The 24,503-nt window shown below is 43.7% G+C and overlaps 2 protein-coding genes across 2 annotated transcripts in view; one reads left to right on the top strand and one right to left on the bottom strand.

Annotated features, from left to right (window-relative positions):
* Nucleotides 1-12,837, top strand: part of NUP153 (nucleoporin 153) — a 74,210-nt gene extending 61,373 nt beyond the window's left edge. Inside the window, exons 19-23 of the mRNA XM_077769987.1 lie at nt 1,432-2,313; nt 5,357-5,713; nt 6,361-6,633; nt 11,318-11,489; nt 11,718-12,837. Coding sequence (XP_077626113.1) covers nt 1,432-2,313; nt 5,357-5,713; nt 6,361-6,633; nt 11,318-11,489; nt 11,718-11,802 — 1,769 coding nt within the window. The 3' untranslated portion in view covers nt 11,803-12,837. The remainder of the gene's footprint in view (nt 1-1,431; nt 2,314-5,356; nt 5,714-6,360; nt 6,634-11,317; nt 11,490-11,717) is intronic.
* Nucleotides 12,838-15,344: 2,507 nt separating this feature from the next.
* On the bottom strand, nt 15,345-24,497 carry FAM8A1 (family with sequence similarity 8 member A1). The gene is made up of 5 exons (XM_077770131.1): nt 24,429-24,497; nt 22,765-22,885; nt 20,994-21,117; nt 20,280-20,419; nt 15,345-18,846 (listed from the first exon to the last, which is right to left on the bottom strand). The coding sequence occupies exons 2-5, from the start codon at nt 22,845-22,847 to the stop codon at nt 18,702-18,704; spliced, it is 492 nt and encodes a 163-aa protein (XP_077626257.1). The 5' UTR covers nt 22,848-22,885; nt 24,429-24,497; the 3' UTR covers nt 15,345-18,701.
* Between the last annotated feature and the right edge of the window lie 6 nt (nt 24,498-24,503).

The raw sequence follows: 24,503 nt of genomic DNA, 5'->3' as shown, positions 1-24,503 counted from the left end.
CTTAGCAAAACAAAGGAATGTGTCATTAAAGAGGGATCTGCAGATCTGAGGTCTTGTGAAGTTTGGCTTTCATTTGTCTTATTTATACGTGGGTAAGCAGAATAATGGATAAATATCTTGGCACACGAATCATTCTTGTTTCGAGCTTATCAGTCAAGTACTTCATTTCTAGTTTACTCAGCTACAGAAAAGCATTATGAAACCAAGACTTTGATCTTGTCAACATAGCGTGAGCTTCTGCTCGCGCAGTTCTCCTGGTTCTTTGATGCTGAAGTCTTTTTTAAAATTTTGATTAATAACGCATTTATCCGCAAGATTTCAAACTCCAGTAATGACAGGATTCACAGTGAGAAGTTTATCTTTTGTCCCCATTCGTTCCTTTTCCATCCTTCCGCCCCCACGAAAGCTAATAACTGTGGTTACATTCTTACAACTTTAACAGAGTTTGTTTATGCACGTGATAAGCAAATGTGCCCTTATTCTATGTATTTTTATCTCCCTCTATTTTGTTAGAAAATGGAGATTATACTGCCTTTCTGTCCCCTTGATTTTATCACAGATTAGTTTGGACACACTTTGGTCTTCATTCTTCATTTACAGCTGCTGGGATTGCATATGGCACTTTATGTGTCTGAGTTTCTTTAAAATAAAGGCTTAGGGTGTGAGGGCAATCTGGCTGTGACCTCTGTCACTCCAGTGATCTCCAGGGTTGATTTGGCCCGTGTGGCTGGCTAGACAGGTGTCCCCTTCCTCCCTCACTGCTCCATGTGCATTCCCTCCTGAAGCCGTGCCCTGGGCCCAGGAGGATTACCTTCCGTGACAGAAGAGGAGTGTTGTCCGGGCAGAGGCACGCCAGTAGCCGCGCTCCCCTCCCAGAGCCCCCAGACAAGCTGTCCAGGAGAGCTCCCTGCAGATGGAGGGGAGTCAGGCTTCCAAGACTCCAGGCACGTCCAGGTGGGGTGCTGCGTGTGGCTGTCGGCCTTTCTTAAAGAAGTAAATAAATAAAATTTAAAAAAAACCAAAAAAACACTTAGCCATAGAACTGCTGGGTCAGAGGATACATCGTTTGGAAATTTTGGTAAGCATTGACAGTTGCCTTCCACAAATTTCGTGCTGTTACACATCTACCTGTGGTGTATAAAGTGGTGTATAAAGTGTCTGTTCTTCCTTGACTCATCGCCATTACTGTTTTATCAAATTTATATGATTTCTGCCAGTGTCACAAATGGTAAGTGACATGTCAGGATAGTTGTGGGGACTGAGGCGTGATTCTCATGCTGAACACTGGGCAGCTGGTTTATGTTTTTCTTCACACTCCTCACAGTAGGCCTTTTCGAAGTTATCCCTGTGTCTCTTTGTTTTTCAGGGGCACGTTTTTGAGAGGATAACATTAATTCATTGTCTTTGTGTGCTGTCTTTTATATTTCGAAGGCTTTGGCACATCTTCCTCGTCTCCGAACCCACCAGCCTCATCCTTCAAATTTGGTCTCCCATCATCGTCTTCCGGGCCTTCTCAGACTTTAACAAGCACTGGGGATTTTAAATTTGGAGAGCAGGGAGGCTTCAAAATAGGCGTGTCTTCAGATTCCGAGTCTCCAAACTCCATGAGTGAAGGCTTTAAATTTTCAAAACCAATAGGAGATTTTAAGTTTGGAGTTTCGTCTGACTCTAAGCCCGAAGAAGCTAAAAAGGACAACAAGAACGATAATGGTTTTAAGTTCGGACTCTCTTCAGGTTTAAGCAGTACAGCGTCGTTAGCTCCGTTTCAGTTTGGGGTGTCTAATCTTGGGCAGCAGGAGAAGAAAGAGGAGCTCCCTAAATCTTCATCCGCAGGCTTTAGCTTCGGGGCAGGTGTCACTAACCCGGCCCCGGCCGCTGCCGCCGCCGTGACCGCCGAGAACAAGAGCGGCTTCAGCTTTGGAGCCGTAGGAGCCAAGAGCCTGGCGGTGGCTCCGCTCACGGGGAAGACACCAGAAGCAAACAAGGAAGACACGCCCGCCGCCAAGGGAGGGTTCATTTTCGGCAGCACGGAGCCTGCCCCTCTTCCATCTGCCTCGGTGTTCACTTTGGGAAGGACAGAAGAGAAACAGCAAGAGCCCGTCACTTCTACTTCTCTCGTGTTTGGGAAGAAAGCGGACAACGAGGAGTCAAAGTGTCAACCGGTATTTTCCTTCGGGAATTCAGAGCAAACCAAAGATGAGAGTTCAGCCAAGGCCACCTTTAGCTTCAGTGTGGCAAAGCCAGCTGAGAAGGAATCAGAACAGCCGACAAAGGCCCCTTTCGCGTTTGGAACTCAAACCAATACTACGGCTGGTAAGTATTAAACACTCTTACAAATGGCATCTCTGATATCTGGACAAATGCAGCAAGCAGGTCGGGGAGTGGTTGACACTGAACATAGTGGAGAGAGACCAGTCACGACTCTCTGGGAAGCAGCCTAGGGTTTTCAGCGCTAACTGCTCCAGACCCTTACGATGTGGTGATGTTACCTACAGATCTGATTCTGAGAAATACACGGCTGATGGAGAGGCCACGGTATCTCACGTTTGTCCATGTTTCTCCCTTCTGTTTGAGCTTTGGCTGTTCCGGAAAATGGGCCTTCTTTTGTAGGCTCATGAAGTATCTTCTTCCTAAATCTTCCTGTGCAGGCCTTCGATCACAAATAGAGTTAACCAGTCATCATCAGGTGTCCAAGGAGCATAGACAACAAATCTAGTTAATTTCTGAAACATAGAGGGGACTATGAAAACTAAAATCCTGAAGCGAAAATGAAATAGCATTTTTTTTAAAACTTAAAAACCAGGCGTGGCGAAATATAATCATCGCGTGGGCTGAGCAGCGCAGGGAACATAGACGCTGGCTTGGTGAGGTGGCATTTCCCGGAGCCCATGCGGAGGTGGAGATGGACGACGTCGACCGGGCTCCCAATCCATTGCAAGAAGAGGAGAGGGCAGAGCAGTGACGCAAGAGTGTTTCCTCCGTGTAAAACAAGACCCCAGCCTTAGAAATGGAAATGGCCCACTCACTGGCACCAAAGCCAAAACCCTGAATGCTCTCTAAGAGAGGAAAGCTGTTTGCCACAAATAAACAAGTATCAGATTAGCGTCACACTTCTAATTTGTAACATCACGTCCTTAAAACAGAGGACCACTGTCCTCAAAGTGAAAATAGTCTTTTTAGTTTTGAGAGAGAACACGAGCTAGTGTGAGCACAAGCAGGGGAGGGGCAGAGAGAGAATCATAAGCAGGCTCCATGCCCACCGCAGAGCTTGATATGGGGCTTGATCTCACAGCCGTAAGCCCATGACCTGAGCTGAAATCAATAGTTGGTGGTTCAGTCAGTTAAGCGTTGGACTTTGGCTCAGGTCATGATCTCACGGTTCATGGGTTTGAGCCCTGTGAGCCCTGTCTGTGCAGACAGCTCAGAGCCTGGAGCCTGCTTCAGATTCTGTGTCTCTCTCTCTTTCTGCCCCTCCCCTGCTTATGCTCTGTCTTTCTCTGTCTCTCAACAATAAATAAATATTAAAAAAAAAAAGCAGAAAAGAAACTGGTCTTGATCTTACAATTTTATATCCAGCCAAATTTGGTCAGATGTAAGGGCAAAATAGAGATATTTTCAGACAAGCAAAAAAAAAAGAACACCCATGAACACTTCTGAATAATACTCTGGGAACAAAATGAAAAATTAACCTGGGGCAGAGGGCAGGGGGAGAGAATGGAATTCAGTGAGTAGCTGTGAGCAGTTTTTGTCTATTTTCTGTTTGGAAATTCAGAACACTCTCCAAAAAAGAAAAACTAAATTATATACGATTTGGAAAGAAATAAAAATAAGACCAGGTCTAATCGGATATAATTATGGTGTTACTATACTCTTTCCATTGAAATAGACACTCTTAACCTCTCATTAACCCATTTGAAAGTGAACCAGGGTTCCAGTGTCTGTAAATCATACTAATTCCCATTTCATATTATGACCAGCCTGGTCTAGTAGACAATACTGAAAAAAATGTCTTCAGTAAAGTGGGTGGTTTCAGGATCATCATGTAAAAACCAGGAGCTTTTCTCTAAATCAGCAATAAATAGTTGGACAAATGTCATTCATATTTTCTAACATCTCTAATTTGTGTTTTATAACAGCAACAGGACTTGTAACTGCTAAATAATGAAAGAACAGAAAGACCTATTTATGAATACCTGTTTCTGAGTGAGAATAGTCTCCCTCCCAACCCCCCCAATATAATTTCAGGTTTTTTGTGTGTTTAGTTGAAGTGTAGTGGACACACAGCGTTACTTTACTTCCGAGTGTAGACAGTGTGATGCCCCAGCTGTGTGTGTGTGTTGTGCTCACCGCAGTGTACCTGCCATCTGTCACCACACCACACCACACCACACCACGGTTACGGTGCCGTAGACCATCTTCCCAGTGTGGTACCTTTTAGCCCTTTGACTTACTGCTTCCATACCTGAAAGTCTTAATTCAGTGTATAGAGGAATTTTTGTGGAGCGTAACAAGCTAATCTAATTTTAAAATTCACGTGGAAGAGGGGCGCCTGGGTGGCTTAGTCGGTTAAGCGTCCGACTTTCGCTTAGGTCATGATCTCGCGGTTCGTGGGTTCGAGCCCCGCGTCGGGCTCTGTGCTGACTGCCAGCTCAGAGCCTGGAGCCTGTTTCAGAGTCTGTGACTCCCTCTCTCTCTGACCCTCCCCTGCTCATGCTCTCTCTCTCTCCTAGAAATAAATAAAACATTAAAAAAATAAATTTTTTTTTAAATAAAATTCACGTGGAAGGGAAAATACACAAGAAATTTGGGGGGAGAATGGCAGGCACACAACCAGGTTTCCTACTATCAACCAGACTATTAAGCTGCAGTAATTAAAACAGTCTAATAAGAGAGGAATCAAATGTGCACATATTTAGAAATTTAGTATGTCCTAAAGGTGGAGTTACAAATTAGTGAGTGAAGGGTGCCCTGGTCAGTAAATGACTGTCGTTGGATAAATTACAATTTTGCTAACATAAATTGCAAAATCCAGAGGACAGCTACCCCGCACTGTGCTGTTACCCATAGTCTTCAGTTGGATGTGTTGAAGTTAAGGGATGGTTTTATTCTTATTAATCTGACTGCTGAGAGCTTGCCTTACGTCAGACAAAGTTCAGACGCCCATCAAAGGAAAGGTGAATGTATTTGCTTACATCAAAATTTAGTGTAACCTGTACACTGGATGAATGAATCTTTATAAAAAACTTAAATGTTTCTGTTTTCCAGTGAATTTGTAGACTGTAGGGAAGGAGAAAGTGCTTTCTGTGATTCCTTGTTCTTAACGATTTTTGTTTGCATCTTCATTTCTGTCTTACAGATCAAGGTGCAGCAAAGCCAGTGTTTAGTTTCTTGAACAACAGTTCTTCTAACTCCAGCGCACCGGCAACTTCGGCTGCCGGGGGCATATTCGGTGGTTCCACCACCGCCTCCAGCGCGCCCGTGGCCGCCTTCGTGTTTGGACAGGCCGGCAGCCCTGTGAGCAGCTCTGCCTTCGGGAGCTCGGCGGAATCCAGCACTTCTCAGGCTCTGCTGTTTCCTCAGGACGGCAAACCGGCAGCCACGTGCAGCACGGCCACAGCGGTCACGCCGTTCGTCTTCGGTCCAGGGGCCGGCAGTAGTAGCCCTGCGGCCGCCGCCTTCAGCTTTGGGGCTTCCACCACGGCCGGCTCCGCAGGTGCATTTAAAACAGAAAAACGTTGTGGTTGGATTGTTTAGTTCTGTCTGCTCTTAGCAGGTAACGTGGCGGGTTGTCACAGAACAGCCCGGGTGCTGTTAGGTCACCTACACCCGGGGGATTGTAGCCGTTCACTACATGGAATCCTGTGCGCTTTGCATTCAGTTTAATAGAACTGATTCCTGGGAGGAATTTTCCTGATCTCGACGAGAGTGTAATCCTTAATTTTTCCAGGTGTTCTTTCTGAAATGTTAGGTCGGTACATAACCAGACACCGGGGACTGTTTCATTAGATGGTGGTCCGCATTACGTAGTATATACATGAGGACGGCATCCGCTGATCTCTGCAGTGCGTTGTATGTCTCTGAGGATCAGTTGTCGTCTTCAGTGGATCCCTTTACCTAAAAATACTTGGTCGTGGAGGTGGGGACTCTTGGCTAATAGCTTAGGTTTGTGTGAGTTTCTATATGGTTTTAGGAAATGATAGACTCGTATTAATTATTATTCAAAACTTGTCCTGACGGGACTTACTCAGCAAGGTAAGTATCCGAAAAGAAGCTCAAAAATTGCTGCTGGTTTGTAGATCTTTCTTAAGGATTATGTGGTTGTAGCTGTTGGGTGACGTAAGTGTCTCTCTGGGCCTCTAGGATCCTCCTTTGTATTTGGCACCAGACCTTCAGCACCATCTGCCAGTCCAGCATTTGGTGTTACCCAGACCCCAACATTTGGACAAAGTCAAGGTGCCAGCCAGCCTGCTCCCTCGGGCTTTGGAGCCCTGTCCTCTTCCGCAGCATTGTTCTCTGCCGGTTCTCAGCCCACGCCGCCTGCTTTCGGGCCGGTGCCAAGCAGCAGCCAGCCTCCCGTGTTTGGACAACAGCCGAGTCAGTCTGCATTTGGCTCTGCAGCGGCTCCTAGTTCCCGTAAGTGTGTGCTAGTCACGTAGTTTGCATCTGGACCTGCGCGCGGCATGTCTTCTAATAGAGTGTTTGGAGTTTGAAGCCATGCAGATGTCTTATTTTTTAAAATGTCTCATACTTGGCAGAATAAGAAAGTATATGTTTGGACTTTACAACATAAACAACATTTTCAACTTTCATACTGTTAAGCGCTTGAAGGTATTGATGTATGTGATTAAAATGTAGCTATTTCTCACTCTGTGATGCAGTTGGGGGTTCATTCAGTCCCATTTCTCCCCATCTGAGTTTGGGAGCACTGCAGCCTAGATTCCTGCCATAGTTTCTAGTCCTCGCTGTGGGACATCTTACGCGCCCAGTGCAGTGCCCTCCTGGGACTGGGCAGTGCAGGTATCTCAGGGTACTTTCTGTGGGAGGACACTTGACTGGCAGTATGTAAACAAGTACGTGTTTTAGAATCTGGCTAATCACGTTGTACTTGATGTGCTTCCTCAGAACTGCACGATGTGCATTGTTCTCACTGTGAAATACAACATCACGTAGAAAAGCGTGAAACATCAATGAACAGTGTGATGTCGCAGCAAACACTTGTGTAGCCCACTGCCCAGGAGCCCCTCCTCCGGTCCCTCTTTTTGACCGCACCCCTCTTTCCTTGCTCTGATGTGTCCTGGTTTTTATGATCATCACTTTGTGGGTTTTATTTAACGTGAACTGCTGATACGTGAATCTCTACAAGATACCGTTTTGCCTTATTTTAACTATATATAAATGGAATCTTCCTCTTTCCAGTCTTTTGGTTCTTGCGGCTTTCACTTTTACTTGTAAAGCACATCCATGTTTCTGTGTACAGTTTGTTCATTTTCATTGTCGTAGAGTAAATCCGTTTTTGAACATACTGTGATTTATCCATATACTGCTGTTTTTAGCTCTGAGGACATGCAGCTTTGCTCCTCCCTGTGCCCGTGCTGGGGGGCACGCATGTGTGTTTTTCGAAGGTGCGTACTTGAGAGCAGGGCACTGAACGCCGAGGCGTGCGTGTCTGTCTTCTACTTTAAAACATAACACAGGCTTGGCCTGGCAGATTGTGCCCATTCATGTCCTGCTGTCTGTTAATGAGGATTCTCATATTTGGACTCCACTTGATTTCATTTTTATGTGAATTGTTTTTATAAGGGTTTTTTTTTTTTTAATGTGTGTGGCTATTTTTCTCTTCCATTGTTTTCTTATTTTGTAGGAATTTTTAATGTATTCTGGATATTAGTAGTTTGTCAGTACAGGCAGAACTTCTGTGACATGTGTTAACCATTTTAATCAGGATTAATTGAGTTCTCTCACTATGTGGCATCGGAGAGTTTAGTTTTCCTTTACTCGGTCCTCCTGACCTGGGGACCGCTGTGTGCTCAGACCAGGGGTTCGAGTGTGCAGACGCTATGTGGTATATACCGTGCTATTTTCTCTCCAGGGTTTTGTTTTCTCCGGCACGAATGACCCGTGTCTGTGTTAAAAATGTCTTTGTACCTCAGTAGTTGCAACTTTAGCTCTTCCCCTGTTCCTATAGATGACTTCTCAGCGTTTTCAAATACATTGGCTGTCTGTTATTTAGAACCTGAAAGAAAACTTTTCCAGAATCTTCTAACCTGCTCCTCCCACCAGGCTTTCTAGGCCCACTGTTGATCTGTGGTCTTTGCATCCCTTTTTACCTTCCTCTCAAAGGAATCTCTTTGCTGGATGACGTCAGTGTTGTCTTCTTACCCCTTGGTTTTAATAGAGCAGATCTTCCAGTGATTTCTGGAGCCCTCAGGGAAGAAAACTTTGAGACCTTACATTTCTGGAAGTATTTTCATTATGCCCCTGTGTTTGGTAAGATTTTGGTTGAGTACAGATTTGGATTGGAAATAATTTCCATAGTATTAAAGGCATCTCTCCATCGCGGACTTTCTGGCTTTCTGAGTTGTTCCTGAACTCTTTTCTTCGTCTTTGCTTTTTGACCCATTTCTTCTTTCTGGAATCACGTTAGAATCTTTTGCCTCCAGTGTTCTGACGTAGCAAGAAGCTGTTCCTTGCTCTGGATGCATTTTCACCCATTGATTTTGTAAGGAATTTAGTCTGTCCTTTTGTGAACTTCCATTCTTGGGAATTTTTTCTTGAATGATCTCTTTGGAGATTTTTGTGCCTCACTCTTCTTTAACTTCTGCTCTTTCCTTTTTGTCCTTTCTGCACCCTCTGGGAAGATTTCTTCCGTTCATCTTTTATTCCTCCTTCTGTCGAGATTTTACTTCTGCTGGTATTACTTTTTAATTTCAAGTGGTCTTTTTCTGTGGGTGCGTCCTTTTACATCCTTCGGGTTTTGTTCCCGAATCGCCACCTCTTGGACTCCCGAGGATATGAGTGATGAGGTGCGGGTGTCTTCCTTAAGCTGGTGTTCAGCCAGTTTTCTCCAAAGTGCTTATCTCTTGTATTGTTTTGGTCTGGGTTTTCCTTAGGAAGCACTTTCCTCGGATGTCTGGTCCGGCTTGGCTGTGCCTTCGTTTGTCTTAAATTGTAGTAAAAGAATAATTAACGTGAGATCCATCCTTTCAACACCTAAGTGTACAGCACAGTGTTGTTACCTGTAGACACGATGCAGTGCTGCTGATTGCTAGCACTTCCTCATCCTGCACAACTGGAGCTTGACATCCATCGAGGAGCACCTCCCCCCCACCCCCCGTCCCCCTCCTGCCCTACTCACCCCCCGCCCCCCCACCTCTGGCAGCCACCATCCCTCTCTCTGCTTCTATAGTTTGGCTATTTCAGATCCCTCCTGTAAACGACGTCAGGCAGGACTTGTCCTTCTGTGACTGCCTTATTTCACTTAGCGTGATGTCCTCCACAGAGTCCTTCATGTTTTTGCATATTGTAAGATTTTTTTAATGAGAGGATGAACAGCCATTATATATGATGTGCATTGTTTTCCTTTCTTCATCTATCAGTGGACATTTAGGGGGGGTTCCACATCTTGGCTATTGTAAATAATGCTGCAGTGAACCTGGGAGTCCAGATATCTCTTCAAGATTCTGATTTCAAATCTTTTGGATGAACACCCAGAATGGGCTTGCTGGATCATATGCTAGGTCCTATTTTTAATTTCTTGACGAACCTCCACACTTTTCCAGTGGCTGCACCAGTTCACGTCCCCTCCAGCGGGGCGCGGGGCTCCTTGTCTTCACAGGCTCGCGAGCCCTTGTTGTCTCTCGTTTTTTTGATGACGACAGCCCTCCTAACAGGTGTGAGGTGATAGCTCACTGTGGTTTTGATTTGCATTTTCCTGATGGTGAGCGATGTTGAGTGAATATCTTTTTGCTTACCTGCTGGCTATTTATGAGTCATCTTTGGAGATGTCTGCTCAAGTTTTTGTCCATTTTTTTTTAATGTTTGAGAGAGAGGGAGCACAAGTAGGGAGGGGGCAGAGAGAGGGCAAGAGAGAAAATCCTTTGCAGGCTCCACGCTGTCCGTGCAGAGCCTGACATGGGGCTCGAACTCATGAAACCCTGAGATCATGACCTGAGCTGAAATCAAGAGTTGGATGCTTAACCAACTGAGCCACCCAGGTGCCCCGCTTTTTGTCTATTTTTAAATCAGGTTATTTGTGGGGTTTTGTGACTGTTGAGTTGTAGAAGTTGTTTACGTATTCTGGATATCTGCTCCTTATCAGATAAATGGTTTGCAAATATCTTTGCCCGTTCAACTCAAAATTTAGTGAGTGCGGGGCACCTAAGTACCACTTGACAATTCTTTGTGCTTAGATAGGCTTGTAGGTCTTGAGTTTCCTCGTAGGTGTATCTGCCTGGCCTGTTTGCTGGGGAAGACCTGGGCCTTAGTGTCCGCACATCTGGAGTCCCCGAGAAGCTCATTCGCAGTCTCCTGCCTGGAGGGCACGTGTGCTCCTGGCCGCCTGGGTTCGGGGGCGGGCGGGGCTGCGGCTCCCAGCCTTCACCCTGCCTTTACTCCTCCTGATTTCCATAGGACGTCCTTGCCTTCCTGTGTGATGCTCCCCCCCCCTCGCCCCCCCATCCCCTGCCAGAGTGCCAGAGACCCCTCCAGAGATTGCTGGGCTGGAGAAGTCCCCTCTTGTTTGTGCTGGGTCTGGACCAGTCTGGACGTCTGTCGCCCACACAGATGGTCTCCCGCCTTCCATGTTGCAGCCCACCCACGTCCTCTCACTCGTGGCCGCTGGGCCCGGGGCCCGGGGGTGTGTCTCGTGTCCGGGGGCGCTGCCCCCATGTGTGCCCCGCTGCCGGCCCTGCAGGAGACTGCGTCCTGGGCTCCCCCCGAGAAGGCCGCTCGGTTTGGCGTTGTCTCCTCTCCCTCATCCTTGTAAAAACCCCTTGACTGTGACTTTAGCATCATTTGTGAAGACATTAGTGCCGAATGTTGATCCTGCTGTCTTTATCCAGAAGTCTCTTCTGCCCACCCGCTTGGTCACGGGGGAGTCAGGCCACTTGTCAGGGGGCGTGTGAGTGTGTTGCACGTGTCAGTGGAGAAAATGCGTCCTTCTGACGTTCCTCGATTTAAGCGATGAATTAAGTGATCAGAAGGAAGAGAGCTTGGCCCCACCCTTCTCTCCCCTCCCCTGCTGCTCGGGAGGGCAGAGTCCTTACTAGAAATCCCAGCTTTTTGCCTTAATGACCTTTTTCTGCTTTATCTATCGTAGCGTCAGTTTTCCAGTTTGGCAGCAGCACCACGAATTTCAACTTCACGAACAATAACCCGTCGGGAGTGTTCACGTTCCGTGCGAATCCCAGCGCGCCTGCGGCCGCGGCCCAGCCCTCGGCCTCCGGGAGCTTCACGTTCACCCAGCCCACCACCACGGCCTTCAACATGGGGTAAGGTGGGGGGCCTTCAGCGTGGGGTAAGGGGGCCTCACCCGTCGGGGCTGCACGCGTGAGTGTGTGTCCATGAGTTTGCCTGTGCCTCTGTGTGTGTGTGTGTGCGCGCCTGTGTGAGTGTGAGGCCACCAACCCCCCTCCCCCCCACTGGCGGCCTTGAGCAGCAGCAGGATTCTGGGGTTTCCTCTGAGCACCTCGTCATAACGGAATGTTTGTTTTTCACAGGTCAAACGGGAAAAATATGTTGTCTTCTTCTGGACCTTCAGTTTTAGGTCGCAAGATAAAGACTGCTGTCAGGCGCAGGAAATAAAGGTCACTTTGGTGTTGTACACACTTGCACAGCAGCCGGTGCCCTGCTTTTCAGATACTGGATTGTACCGTGTGCTGGGTTCTCTGAAGTCCGATCCGCCTAAAGACTTCTTTAACTTTGGGGTTTTCCTCCCTGTTTTCTTTCTTCACAGACGCCCCGCCCTCACCTCGCCCGCTCCCTTTTTAAAACAAATAATAGCTCATTTGGGGACTGATTCTTCAGCAAAAATCTGCCCCGGCACATGAGGCCCCGGCCTGGCGTAGGCTGGCCAGGCCCCGGGTAGGGCCGCTCCGCGAATGGCTTTGTATAGAACCTGTGTGTCTGCACCACTACGTGCGTGGGTCCGCGCTGCTGGCTCGCACTGATGTTGTAATTAGATCGGAGGACTCCTGTATAGATTAGAGAGTGTTGAAGTGAGTGAGTTCTATGCCGAGTCTGTGCTGGTGTATGTGTGAAGTGAGTGAGTCGGGTGTCTTGTGCACTAAGCTTTTCTGATAGAGGAAGCCTGATGAAAGGATGGTCCGTGCTAAGGACTTATTAGATCTAGTTCATTCTCCATTTAATAAGCCTCTGCTATTTCTCTATTTTCATCCTATCACCTGTCTTGCCTTTTTCATTATTTTATTATGAAACTTGTGTAAATACAATTTGGTTTCTGTACTTTTTTGGCATAACATAAATCTGTGAACTTGAAATTTTAATTTTGTGTTAGAAAATTTGTTCGTTCTTTGTTTAGTCTTGTCTCAGATTTTATTATGTAAATCCCATTATTCAAAGTTGCCTAAATCCATTTGGAAATCTTTAAAAAAAATTGGGGATTCTTAAAGTGAATTTATTGGCTTTTCTGATCCAGTTTTGTTTGGACCAAAAACCAGTATTGTACAAAGTATTAAGCATATATTTTTATATTTACTGAAATGGACTGTGGTGACTTTGGATAATAAGGAAAAGTTTAATATTAAAGCCATGTTTATTACAGTATAATTAACATGTTAAACCATGGGATAAATGCCATCAATAAAAAATTATGAAATATTTTTCGTTCTAGTGTTAACTTATAACGAAGGTACCAGTGTTAATGGAAGGGAACCTTTGTATAAAGGTTTGCTACGGTCAGAGAAATTCCAAAGAATACATTTAAGTGATTTGGACGCCTCCTAAGTGAGGGGGACGGGTCTGAACGCAAAACATGTAGAAGGTACCGTGCTTTTTGTCTGGTGCTAGGAATCACGCCTACTTTGCATATAAATTGACTACCTTTTTAAAAGTTGAAAATAAACACACGTAACCATTTCTCATTGTATTTGTATCTTCCTTCAGAGGTGACTAGACGGTGTTTATTGTTTGAGCTCTCGGAGATGTGCAGCCTACAAAAACTTGAGTGGTTCTTTTGTGCGGAGTTCTTGTGGATTGTGTTAGCCGATTTTTTTTTTCCCTAACTTGGTTTCTTCTGTGGTCTGTCAGAGAGCTGTTGGGATTGCATTTGCTAATTTTATGCTTAATTTGAGCACACAGTCCAAATTCAGAACTTGAAAAATGTTTTGAGCTTTTCTTTATGTGTGTTTCCAATTTTGGAAAGATATTTTTCGTATTGACAAAATTGCATATTAGCCTCTTAGGCCATCATCAGATGCTGGTTTTGGAGCAGACATTTTATAATTGTCACTTTATTAGTAATACACATTTGACACGGGCCTGTTTGGGGGCAAATGGTAAGGAATACTGGAAACCCGGTCTTAATGCTGAGATGTTAATGTCGAACTAAATTGCGGACTCGTTCATTATTGGCCATTCTCTAGGCTCGTGTGAATGGGAACATTAGGCTTTCTACTGTGGGGAAGATTTCCATAAGAAACATGCTAGAAATATTAAGTGACTGAAAATCGTATTTAAGGTGGTGTAGAAACGCAGTCTCCGGCGCACCCAAACTGAGGTCTAGAGAGCTGTATTCGGGACGTGGCACTTGGACTTGCCATCCCGACCGCGGTCCTTCTCGGGCTGCACACTAGCGATGCCCACGAGAGCCCCCCCCTGCTCAGGGAGGTCTCCCGGCCGGGCTGGCTCCGGCTGCAGAGCCGCCCTCGGTGGCTGTGGTGGCTGTTGGTGGCGGGTTCAGGCAGGTTTCGTTTCGTGTTCCACACACCAGTGAGGAGGGCGGGCGGGTTGTTGGGAGAAGGGGAGTGCTGGAGGACCCCGGGTGCGGGAGGTCCCGGCCTGCCGCTTGCTGTGCTGCGTGGTTTTGAGTGAGTCAGGATTTGGGGTGTTAAGAAGTGGTGTAATTTAAACAACTGGAAACTGTCTTTAAGCTACCTGCCTTCATTAATATTTGTTCTAAATTCTTTCCTGCAGTCGTTTATGTAATTAGGGTTTTATTATTTGAAATTAAGGTGTTGGACTAATTTTGTTTTTTACTGTTTATTTTTGAGAGCGTGCTTGTGTGAGGGGGACAGAGGATCTGAAGCTGAGAGCCGATGTGGAGCTCGAACTCACAGACCATGAGATCATGACCTGAACCAAAGTCAGACGCTCAACTGACTGAGCCGCCCAGGTGCTTCTAAAGTGTTGGACTAATTTTAAAAATTTGTAACCAGGTAATTTAGTCTAACACTTTAATTTCAAATAATCCTAGTTATACAAAGTTTACTTTTAAAAATTTATTTTTCAACTATTGACATACCACATTCGTGCCAAGTATACAACATAATTCAGTAATTCTGCACGTAAGTCAGCGCTCACCAGTTCAGGGCAGTCACCGTTTGTCCCCATCTGTTCTTCTAGTATTGACTGCATTTGTCACGCTGTCCTTTTCATCTCCATGACTGCTTTCTGGGGTCTATTTAAAGTTTGAAACCCAGTGAAAACTGTACAAAGGTTAGCCTGTAGGTTTAATGGAAACTGGCACATCTGGTGTAGTAGAACTGAGAAAATGGGGTTGCACGGCTGTGTCTAGCGACACACACCACCTGAATTTACTAATAATAAGGGAGGAGCTTGTAAAGCTTACCTTAAAAGTCCACTGTGGTTCCAAAATGTGTAGTTTGTGCCTGTGTAGACCTCAGACCAGGCCATTGTTTTAGCTACATTTAGGTTTGCCATCTTTCTTCTTCTTCTTGAGGACCTGTTCTGTACCCTGTCGTCCTCTGGATGTGTTACAATAGGAAATGTTTGAAAGAGCAGAACTGGGTTTAAATTGCCCAGCGTGGTCGTTTACCAGCCACGAGACTTCGAACTTCTGGTTCTTCGTGTGTAAAGCGGGTCCTTAATATCTTGTATAATGCTTGGGACGGTTAACCACTTTAAGGAAAGGACAGGATTCATTTAACATGAAACGCAGTCATCTGTGAGTAACTTTTGAGTGACTTTGCTAAGAGAATGTACATACCCCGAAGGAGGGATGGCTTTTTGGGAGACCTCTATTTCTGAAAGCACTCTAGCTGACTGCCATCCTCGTGAAGGCAGAGAATGCTAGAAAAGCTGAGCAAGGTCTCCTTAAGCAGGAAATTCTAGAGCAAATCTCAAATTAACAGTCAAAAACCAAAAGCATCGGTGATCAAGTATTTATTGAGACAAAGAATACAAATTGGTGGCATACAAATTATTAAAAATAGAATGCTGAATTTTATTTATAGGCAGGCCATCAGATACTGTTCGCGGGTCAAGCCCTACTATAATGAACCGCAAGAAAATATACACACAGTTTGGGAGGAGGAACGTCACCCAGGCAAGCACTTCTTGTAAAGATTCTGACCTCCGGTATGGAGGCTGGGGAATGGCAAGTAAAGGAAATGATACCGGTCAGATTTTATGAATACTGCTGTGGGCATGTTCTTCCAAGGGACCAACAGCCTGTTCAACAGGGAGGAGTGTAGAATGAAAACAGTTCATCCCCCTGTCTCTCTCAAAGAGCCTTCTGCTCCTGATTAGTAAGTAGTGTAAACTCCTTTACCTTCCTTTTGCTGGAAATACTTACGCGTAAGTAAAACACCCAAACGAGTCACGTAAGGGAACAGATCCTTTTAATGCAGCTAAAACAGCTTTCATTGGCATTTGAAACCGTGAACACTAAAAGCCTTATTTTTATAATTTAGACAAAGGGGCCCTCAAATGTGGGTTTTGTTTTTGTTTTTTTTTTAACTCTAACTATCTGGGTAAAATCGGAAGGTAAACAAATGTTTAAGTGACTTCTGAACCAGGGCTATGCAAGCATCAGTTGGGCAATACTTGAAAGGCTTTCTGTCCAAAATGGTGCCGGCTTTATTTTTATGGTCCCAGATGAATCTAAAAGCGCCCTCCTTGTGTACTCAACCCTGCTCAGCGTGAGCACTCAATACGTCACACTTGTCTTACGGCGCCCTGGTCACCCTAGCTCGCTCCTTGTAGGTACTGAGATTTTCTAAATGTCTGAGTTACCTGCCTGTTCTGTGGTTTTCATTAGGGCACATTCGCTGCCATAGTGTTCTGCCTCTACTTGACTTGGCTTTTGTCCGCTTGTTACTTCTCTGATAAAAGTGATAAATGTTTGTACTATGAAAACAACTTTCTTTTTGCCTTCTTAGGCTAGAGCTTCAAAGCATGAGAATTATACTCTGATGCAGAAAATTAGTATTTCTATAAATGAAATATATTAAAAAGGGTCTTTTGAGAAGATGGAGGTTCCACACACCCTCCCCCCTCAACCTGAAGAGAGAAAAACTCTCTCTCCTTCCCCATCGTTTCCTGTGATTTTTTTTCCCCCCCAAGATTTGGGCATCAAAATCTCTTTTCCTAAGTGCTGAATTCTAAATACAGAAAGAGCCTTGTGTTTTGTTGTAAAGGCAAAGTAGGAATACTTTTATTTTCTAGGGCTATGTAACTTGAACCCTAAGATGGATCTAAATGAACCTACACAGATAGGATTCTGAATAACTCAGAGTGAATGTGCAATATTTTAAGAAGTTGAACTGGGTGACTTCCTTGCTTTTGTTTGACTATATAAATTAAAATAGCCTAGATGGTGAACCTTCCAATTTATCTGAGAGGTTAGAAAGATCTATTCCAGAGCTATATGGCTGACGGACATTTCAACTTGAATTCCCCGTCAGTGGCAAAAACAGTGTATCTCCTAATGCTAATGTATACACTGCTGAGTGGGAAGTTTCACCGTGAAGGGGCCATCAAGCTAAGTATCTTCCCAGGAGCTACAAGTGAATGATCCATTGAGTACTTTGACACACTGAACTGATAGGCTTTCTGTGATATTGAGTTTAATATAAAATTATTTTGAAAAACATGGTTTATGAAATTTTATAATAAAAAGGTATTAATAAGGACACTGTTAAGGTTTCTATAGACATCAAATGTGAATATTTTCACGGTTTTAAAGTCAAAGAAAAACCCATTTTAAAAACGGATATAGCGATAATATATCTGTCTTGCATTCTCTATCAATCAAAGACCAAAAAAAAAAAAAAAAAAAAAAGAAAACCAAAGGTTAAGATTGGTCCTTTTAAGCAATCTAATTATGAAGTGTCCAACAGAGTTTAGTGTTTTTTTGGGGAAATCTCAGGGTTGGAGAAAATGCCTAAGAAGTAAAACTTTTTCAGGTATATCTCAACACAGCTACCTGGGCCATCTAACAAAACATGCACACACTTAAAACACTAAGCTTTGTGTCAGTAGAAGAATAAATTAAAATGGCACTACACCAAGCATTTTAACATTTCCCTCAAAACACCATCCCTGGCAGACCCAAAGTGAGGTTTTGGCCCAAAGAACTTAGAAAAATGTCTGGAAATAACCTATCATTGTCTTAGACTTGTTCATAATGGGAAAATTGCTAATATTTAATAGATTACTAAGTTTTATCACGAAATACTAAGATTATGTAACTCCTTGAGGTTTCAAAAGTCATAGAACTATATAAAATATAAAAAGGAAACTAGCTAATGTGTAAATATCCTGTATAGAAATAGAAGTTCTATTAGAACACTGAAAAGCACTAACACTTTCTTCATGCTGCACACATACTGGGAATATTGTTTTACAGTAAATATGCAACAATCTGGTGAATAATGTCCCCCCACGTATTTATAGTTTGATTTAGGGCACTAAAAACACTTGCACATGAAATTAAATTTACGGTGAAAATTTAGGACCCCCCTCCCCCCCAGAAGCAATCACTAACTTACCTTTTCTTTAAAAAAAAATCAATGATAATACAGCAATAGGACTTAATACTTTTTCATCATCATGCAAAACTTGCCCCAAATACATGTCTGAACAGTAACGATACTTGTCAAGTGGCGTCATTCCCACAGTGCATTGCAGTACGGATCTGAGAACGTCATGAAGGGACTGGCTAGGCCTACCTCCTTTGCCCCTCTCTCTCTCTCTCTCACAGCTGACTCCCTTCCTCCCAGGGTGGGAGACAAGACGGATTACCAAATGTGTGTCCCCACCCCCTCTTCCCGAATGCAAAGACAACAACTGCCCCAAGAAGTGTTGACTAAAAGATGAGTTAATGTGTTTACAAAACACAACAGGACTTTTTCCATCATTCTGGGATAAACCAAAAGTTTTTTAAAGTTTCATCTGGAGATTTCAAAGCTGAAAGTGCTTTCAGCAAATTCTAATGCCTTAGATCTTAAGAAAGTATACATTGTCCATTGTTGATTATAAAACCACTTGCCGCCTTTTCAATCTAAAAATTTTTAACATTTAAATTTAACAGATTTTTCTTCTGGAAAAGTTCTTTGGCATTCAAGTAAAATCAATGCTTTCAGAATAGTCACCTGCATCACTGGAGCGACTGCTTTAATTTCTAAATCATCAATTAGTGTAACCCAGGGATACTGATGGCCTTGATACATAATTTAGTCTTGTCATTATTCCAGAGAGTATGGAATTCAGGGTTTTGGGCATCATCTAACCCCATTTCTCTTTACCACAATGGTTCCTGCTACAATGTCATAGGCTGTTCGATTATGCTGAAAAAACAGCAGTGTGATGAAAGCAGGGAAAAAAGAAGCAATAGAAAAATTCTTGATCAAAGCTCGTATAGTGGACCTAAAAAATTAAGGCAAAAAATCAGATAAATTATATACCAACCACGTACAGATTAACAGTATCCTATCAGTTTCAAAATACATACTTAAAACATCCATTCAAAGTTCTGACAGTTTATCTGTGATGTCTGAGTTACTTGCAGGTAGCATTATATTCTGATCAAACCATCTGGGCTCGTACTAAAGACTTCAACATAAAAGTAAGACTCGACCGTCACATGAAAAGCAGCACTAAATATGTCTTAGAAGGTGAGCTAGAGATTTACAGTATTTTCTCTGATATCTTGTAGATGAGCAACTATTTGCTTGCCTTTTCTACAGTAACTTGTGTTTAGGTCCTTCTAAACTAATACGCTTAATGCAGTCCCATTTTCTACCTTCTACGAAGCACTGACATTTTAAATTACTGTGTGTATTCTTTCTTTGTGGGACGCTGTGATTAAAGACAGCTTGAATAAAAGCTTTCAACCGTAGCTCAGAATGGAAACGTATCCTAGATTTCTAGGTCCTAGAAATCTAGGTGCTAGATTTCTGAAAGGCTATAGAAAAGGCATAGTGGCGGAGAGTGTGGGCTCTGAGTCCAGAGCCATTTTCTACCAGTCACTTGTGTTTCATATCTGTACAAAGGGGATAATAGTACCTCCGGTACCTATCTTATTAATACATACTCACTGTTTTTAACAATGGCTATCATAGAAGAGGTGTTCGTGTTCAATAAACAGCCATTATTTGACTCTCATTAAAAGTAGCAATCAGGATTATAACCACAGAATTGTAAGGAAACTTGGGGGATATTAGGAACATCGAGGCTTCCAGGGTCTCTCATATTTCTGTATGTAACAACCCAGTTTGAATCACGCTGGCAGCACTTCCAGCCAGTATCGTGTTTTGCTCAACTGACTGCCCCCAACTTAACTCCTGACAACCTGCATCCTCACTGTTTGAACCTCCTCACAGAGACACACCAACGGCCACGCGTATGCCAAGTGTTACATGCTCTGCCCCTTAAGAGCTGGATGCACACATGCACCTCTGTCCAAACTCTTGCCGCCTATTCCGGACGGGAGGACGACAGGATTACCAAAGGGAGGCTAAAGGCAGATCGGTAACTGGCCCAATAACCACAGATTCAGAGAAAAATCAAACCAGATACAGAGCACTGGTACAGAGACCGCCCCAACCCTCATCCCTGTGACTGACAGTTCATAAGACGATCATCTTGCAATTGTATACTGAAGAGGGGTCTACGATCAAATAACAATTGAAAAACTCAAAACTTTTCCACTTTAAACCTAACAAAGTCTGTTACATGCCGTGAAGAAAAACCACCAACATCCTAAAAATACCGTATGAAATGGGAGAACTTGTGAATACTATGGATACTACACTTAAAATTATTTCTGTAAGTACACAGCGACCTAAGAAACGACTTACGTTGTGATGCTAACATTTGAGGAGGGAATCACCAAAACCCGACTCGGTGCGGTAAGCACTGATGTATCACACGTCACAACTCGAAGCCCCAGCAGGAACTTGCCGGGGGTGGCTCCGCCTGCCCCCCAAATGCAAATTATCTAAGGAAAGAAGGATAATTTTAATTTAGTAGTTCAACTCTGCTAATTTCAGAGATAAGTTCTCCTGCCATATTATTCATTAAAAATATTTTTCAAGTTGAAAGAATTTGCTACAGTACTCAGGTTCCCCCTGTAATGCATTTCTACCGGCCTCTAGCCCCTCAGCACCATGAGACATCTACTGTTAGATTTTCTGTAGCCCACTTTGTTGTTTTGAAGCAAGTTGTTTCTCTGGGAAAATACATTTCAAGTTGCACACTGAAAAACCAACATTTTCTCTGGAAAAATACATTTCAAGTTCCACAACCAATTTACAAGTATATTTTTGGACCAACATATTTAAGTACATTACAAAGAAATTGTAAATGTCTCCACTCAACTATTGTTTTTTTTTTTTTTAACTTAAAAATACTCTACATTCAAGAACATCTGGAAAAAATTTTAAGAGACATTTGACAAAATGTCAATATATTAATTGTAAGTATATAATTGTAATAAATTTCCACTTCTTTTGTATTGGGTGATAATCTAAAATTAGAGTTAAATGTCAATATTTGCTGAGTCAGTAGCTTACCTCATAGAAACAAACTAATAATCTGTATATAAGAGCCACAATCATCATTTTCTGCAAGTCTTCCATTGATGTGTCTTCATCTATTTCTTCTATTATATAATGCATAGCAAACTTAGAGATATCCCTACACAAAATAATAGTTTTGGGTTATAAAGAATTAGTTTACAGCGCAACTGCATGGATATTTTTTCCATTAGTGTAAGCCACAAACTTTAACTGAAATTCTAAACTAATCTTTAGGTTTCCACCCATTTAGTGTCACAAGACATTCATTAGCCTGTTCAACAAATACACACTGCTGTGAGCAGGCACTGCACTAGCCCTGGAGATATAATGGTGAGGGCACTCAGCCTGGCCTTGGCCTCTGCTTTCATGGAGACTCTTACCTCCTAGACAAAGCAGAACACTAAGTGAGTAATGATAAAGTGGGATGAGGGCGATGACAAGAGAACCATAGGGCAGTACAGGAACACATACCAGGAACATTTACCATGGTGAGTGAAGCCTTCCCAGAAATGACATTTGAGCTGAGATCGGGAGATGAACCGAAGTTAGCCAGGCTAAGACGGGGGAAGTTTCAGAGACAGGGACTGGCCAGAGAGCGAGCCTCAGGATGAGACTGAGAGAGAAGCTACAAGTACTTTGGCAGGGCTCAAATATTAAGTATAAAAGGTCACAAGTGATTAAAAAAGGAGAGCATCTGTTAAACCAACTGAAGACCAGACTTTATCCTGAAGGCAGCAAGGAACCATTGAAGGCTTTAAGGTGGAGAGGGGCAGAATCCGAATTTATGATCTCTTTGGTTTATATCAGAGACTGGATTGAGACAAAACAGGAGACGGGGGACTGAGGTAGCAGTTAGAAGACTTTTGCTGTGATCCAGAGAAGAGATGACACGAAGTGGGCTGGGGAGAGAAGCAGTGGCGATGAAGCACAGTCTCAGTCCAGAGGAAACTGAAGGCTCTTCAAGAGCCTGAAAGGAAGGGAGTCAGAACCTGGTTGGACGTGTTGGGGGCAGGGGAGCGGGAGAGGCAGGGAGGCGTCTCAGGAACACGCAGGTGCCAGGCAAGGGCTAGAAAATAATGACCACGAGGCTTTGTATCTTAACACTATCACTTTCTACCTTTGCAATGATAAATTCTGGGCTTAACTTCTTATAAACCCAAACTTCAATTTATAAAATGGGGGCATTGAACTACATCTCATAGCAGTGGCAAATGAAAGAATCCATATTATTCCTACATGCTTGCTTGGCATATATAAAGTGCTTAGCAAGTGATAAGTGCGATATGATCATTAATATGAAAACAGGATTACTCAAATAGATGGCTCACCGTGTTCACGTGGGACTAGCCTGACCATATAAGCAATCCCACTTGGAAATGCCATCTACCTTATAATCAACAGTTGATCTACCAAAAGCTCGTTATGCCTGAGGAGGACACTAAGAGGGAAATTAGTGCCTGGCCCAACAGCGGAATTAAAAAAATATGTATACATGTATGTATCTCAAACCTTTACCTAACTTTTGGTAGGTCAGAGTCCCAGATCTTTCAGAATTTATTAAATGTTTTACTCTTTTTTGTAATTATTTCTTAAAACCACCAAGAATACAGTATGACAAAGCTTGTTACAGGAGCTCCCTATAGGAGCAATCATGACACTGGCACACACTGTCCATTTAGTCACTTGCAGGCGTGAACAGAACCTCAGAAAACAAGATCTCTATGCAGTAGACATTGAAACTTTTCTGCAAATAGTCTTAACTTACTTTATTCCACTGAGGTGCATAATGCTTAAGACAATCGTTGCTTTTATAAAGAACAGAATAAAGAAATCCACCATTTCTGCCATAAATCTGTGGGCCAAGGATGGAATAACATACTCTCTGCCTGTAAATTAAAAACAAAAAAAAGTAAGTAAAATGACTTATCTCACATAGGCCTTGGAACCCAAGCTAGGTAATAATGGAAGAACATAAAATCATGGTACAACTTGCTAATTAAAACCTTGCGACAGTTATTGGTATTGACTACATGAACAGTACCTGTTTTTAAAACACAGCAACACTATTCCACTGTTTACTGAACAGTTTAAAAAGTTTGCTTTCACCCCCTCAATGTTTAAAAAGTGATTTCACAGATAAATTTAATTATTTGAGGTATTCAATACATTTCACTAGGGACTCAAATCAGAATCCAGGTGATCACAAGCCTATGTCACAAAATTAAACTTTAAAAAAAATTTTAAAGTAGGCTTCACACCCAGGGTGGAGCCCAGTGGAGGTGGGTGGGTGAGTGTGTGTGTGTGTGTGTGTGTGTAGAATTGACTCACTACCCTGAGATGAAGACCTGATGGGTGTATGTGTGTGTAAAACTGAACTCACAACCCTGAGATGAAGACCTGAGATTGACGGTGTGTGTGTGTGTGTGTGTGTGTGTGTAGAATTGAACTCACAACCCTGAGATGAAGACCTGAGCTGAGATCAAAGGGGTGTGTGTGTGTGTGTGTGCGCGCGCGCGCAGAACTGAACTCACAACCCTGAGATAAAGACCTGAGCTGAGACTGAGCTGGAAGCTAACCGACTGGGCCACCCAGGTGCCCCCCGACAAATTAAGCATTGTTTTGGTAAAAACCAAGGTTAGGTATAGACAATTACTAGAACGTATATACCTGTGTTCCTCATTCTACCCCCCCCCATTCACTTAGTCTGTCTTGCTTTCTATGTAATAAGTCCATTATCAATGTGACATCTCAAATTCTGAACACGATAAAAATTCAGGAACACTAGTTTTTGTCACACGTATCGGTGGCTGAGTAAACAAAAAGTCTAAACAAACCGTGTAACTAATGCAAAACATTCTGACTCCCATACAGAAGTAAACAGACAATACACAAGATCATTCAGCTAGGACCCAAAGTTCATAACCCCATTTGTATTCCTATAATCTTTTATAACCGTCGGTCCCACTGTTCTTCATACAGGTAATATATAATTACCATATGAATTACATACTATAGAAAAGCTTATATATCATATATCCTATCATGCAAAAATCATGTCTGGATTATTCCAGCACTACCAGCACCGCACCCCCAACCCCCACCAGCCGTCAAAACGGGTTTGCCACCTGAGAATTAAGCTTTGGATCCCTCTACGTCGCAGAAATCAAGGGCTCGGCGTGAGGAGCAAAGATCTCCTTACACATGGGTAGGACTAGTCCCAGGAGTAAAGGAATCAACTCGGAGAGCCAGGTCTCAAGGAAAAAACGGCAGCCTCGCGCCACACTTCGGGAACGTAAGGCCTGGGCAGACGACAGCGGCCGAACGCGGAGAAATGCCAGCTGCAGTCGTCAAAGGCGGACCTGCCCTCCCCGCCGCCGAGCTCCCCCGAGACCCTTCCGCTCCGCCCAACCTCCCCACAGCGCTCCTCACCTGCCTGCCGCCCGGTCTCGCTCGGGGCCCGCGAAGGGGCGGCGGAGCCCACCCTGGTCACCGGCGCTGCGCGGC

This window comes from Crocuta crocuta, unplaced genomic scaffold (assembly GCF_008692635.1).
Source record: "Crocuta crocuta isolate KB4526 unplaced genomic scaffold, BGI_CrCroc_1.0 scaffold24, whole genome shotgun sequence".
In the NCBI taxonomy this organism is placed as follows: Eukaryota; Metazoa; Chordata; class Mammalia; order Carnivora; family Hyaenidae; genus Crocuta; species Crocuta crocuta.
This window is presented reverse-complemented; position numbering and strand designations above follow the sequence as displayed.